This window comes from Priapulus caudatus, unplaced genomic scaffold (assembly GCF_000485595.1).
Source record: "Priapulus caudatus unplaced genomic scaffold, Priapulus_caudatus-5.0.1 Scaffold39, whole genome shotgun sequence".
Lineage (NCBI taxonomy): Eukaryota > Metazoa > Priapulida > Priapulimorpha > Priapulimorphida > Priapulidae > Priapulus > Priapulus caudatus.
The window spans coordinates 852,444-854,544 of record NW_014577100.1 but is presented as its reverse complement, the minus strand read 5'-3'; the positions used below and the strand labels follow the sequence as shown (position 1 = coordinate 854,544).

Below are 2,101 nucleotides of genomic sequence, written 5' to 3'. Positions count from 1 at the left end.
GATTATTCCGTCATTCCATCATTATTCTGCCAGTATTCCATCATTATTCCATCATTCCATCATTATTCTGCCAGTATTCCATGATTATTCCGTCATTCCATCATTATTCTGCCAGTATTCCATCATTATTCCGTCATTCCATCATTATTCCGTCATTCCATCATTATTCCGTCATTCCATCATTCTGCCAGTATTCCATCATTATTCCGTCATTCCATCATTATTCTGCCAGTATTCCATCATTATTCCGTCATTCCATCATTATTCTGTCATTCCATCATTATTCCGTCATTCCATCATTATTCCGTCACTATTCGTTCGTCATTATTATAATTTGTCATTATTCACCCCTGGCATTACGTATTCTTTACACGGGTATGTAACACAGATCCCGCTAGGTATTGGTGTGCACATGGAGACAAGGCACGCATGCGCAGACGCACACGCTCGTACATGTTTTATTGTCGATAAACCCGTTTATTTATTTACTTAGGTTATCCATGATATAGCATACTTTTACAATATATTTTGAATTCATGAAATTGGATAACTACCAAGGATATATACACAAACAGCATGACTAGCACACTTTATACACGTACATTTGTCTACAGTTTTTTAAAGTTTTTTAACAGTTGTTTACAGTTGTTTTTGCCTACAGTTGTCATATGGCACGGATCCCACTAGGTAGCCTATACTGATGCGCACATCGTGGCATGACACGCATGCATCAACACTACAGGCTAGCATGCTCACACACACACTCATCACACGCTTACATATTTTATAGCTACGTGAACACATGATTGATACCGTGCACGAATGATATTAAATGTGTCGCCTATCCCAACACAAAGTGACAAAGGCATCGTCAAGGGCAACCGCATCAGTTTTTTCTTCACATACATTATAGCGTATATTACACTGTCGTGGAAAGTTCATACCGTACACCGCATGTATTCAAGCAACGAACTGCCTGCGTGGAAGAATTTCATGACCAGAGTTAGCTGTGCAGTATGGCCCGCACGTTCGAAAAATCTAATATATAATATCGAATAATGAAAAGAAGTAAGTAATTGAAACCGCGAAGCAACGTTAAATAGTAAATAACGATGATATTCACCATTTAACATCGGTTTTCGATTGGGAATTTTACTTTGCGCAGGCTGGATCAAAACGTTTGACAAGAAATATATAAATCGTATCACATAATTCGTAATCGAAAACAAAAATAGAATATATGTAATATAATATCGAATAATAAAAAGAAGTAATCGGATCGTGAAGCGACGTTAAATGGTAAATAAAACATTGATGTTTACCACTTAACACCGGTTTTCGGTTGAGAATTTTATTGAGATTTTCGATACGAAGTTAATCAGCAGGTCGTTGATATTTAGTTATTTTAATTACCATTTGACATCGGTTTTCGATTGGGAATTTGATTTCTCACAGGCTGGAAAGACTTATATGTAATACGATATAATAAGACAATATATAAATCGTATTATATAATTCGTAATCGCAAAAAAAAAAAATCAAGTATATAGCATTGAATAACAAAAAAAAACGATATCAAAACGCGAGGAGCAACATTAAATGGTAAATAACATTGACATTTAGATTGAGAATTTTGATTCTGCGCAGGTTGGCTGAAGACTTTTGACAAGTACTACCACGACCAGACGCGTAACATCTTCGCTTCCATGCTGAAGCAGCTTCCCCTCGATAAGAGGAGGAGATTCATCTATGCAGAGATATCCTACTTCTCCGTGTGGTGGGAGAAGCTCGATGAAACGCAGCGTGCCACGGTCAGGAGGTGAGAGAGAGGAGGGGGGATGGAGGAGAGAGAGGGAGGGGAGGGAGGTAGAGAGAGGAGGGGGAGAGGGGGAGGGAGAGATGTCCTACTTCTCCGTCTGGTGGGAGAAGCTCGATGAAACGCAGCGTGCCACGGTCAGGAGGTGAGAGAGAGGAGGGGGGATGGAGGAGGGAGAGAGAGGGAGGGGAAGGAGTAGAGAGAGGAGGGGGAGGATGGAGGAGGGAGAGAGAGGGAGGGGAAGGAGTAGAGAGAGGAGGGGTAGGATGGAGGAGGGAGAGAGAG

At 40.5% G+C, this 2,101-nt stretch overlaps 1 protein-coding gene across 1 annotated transcript in view; it reads left to right on the top strand.

Moving 5' to 3' along the window:
* LOC106819590 (alpha-mannosidase 2x-like) overlaps nucleotides 1-2,101 on the top strand; it is a 35,889-nt gene that overhangs the window by 3,920 nt on the left and 29,868 nt on the right. Inside the window, exon 2 of the mRNA XM_014824205.1 lies at nucleotides 1,648-1,819. Coding sequence (XP_014679691.1) covers nucleotides 1,707-1,819 — 113 coding nt within the window. The 5' untranslated portion in view covers nucleotides 1,648-1,706. The remainder of the gene's footprint in view (nucleotides 1-1,647; nucleotides 1,820-2,101) is intronic.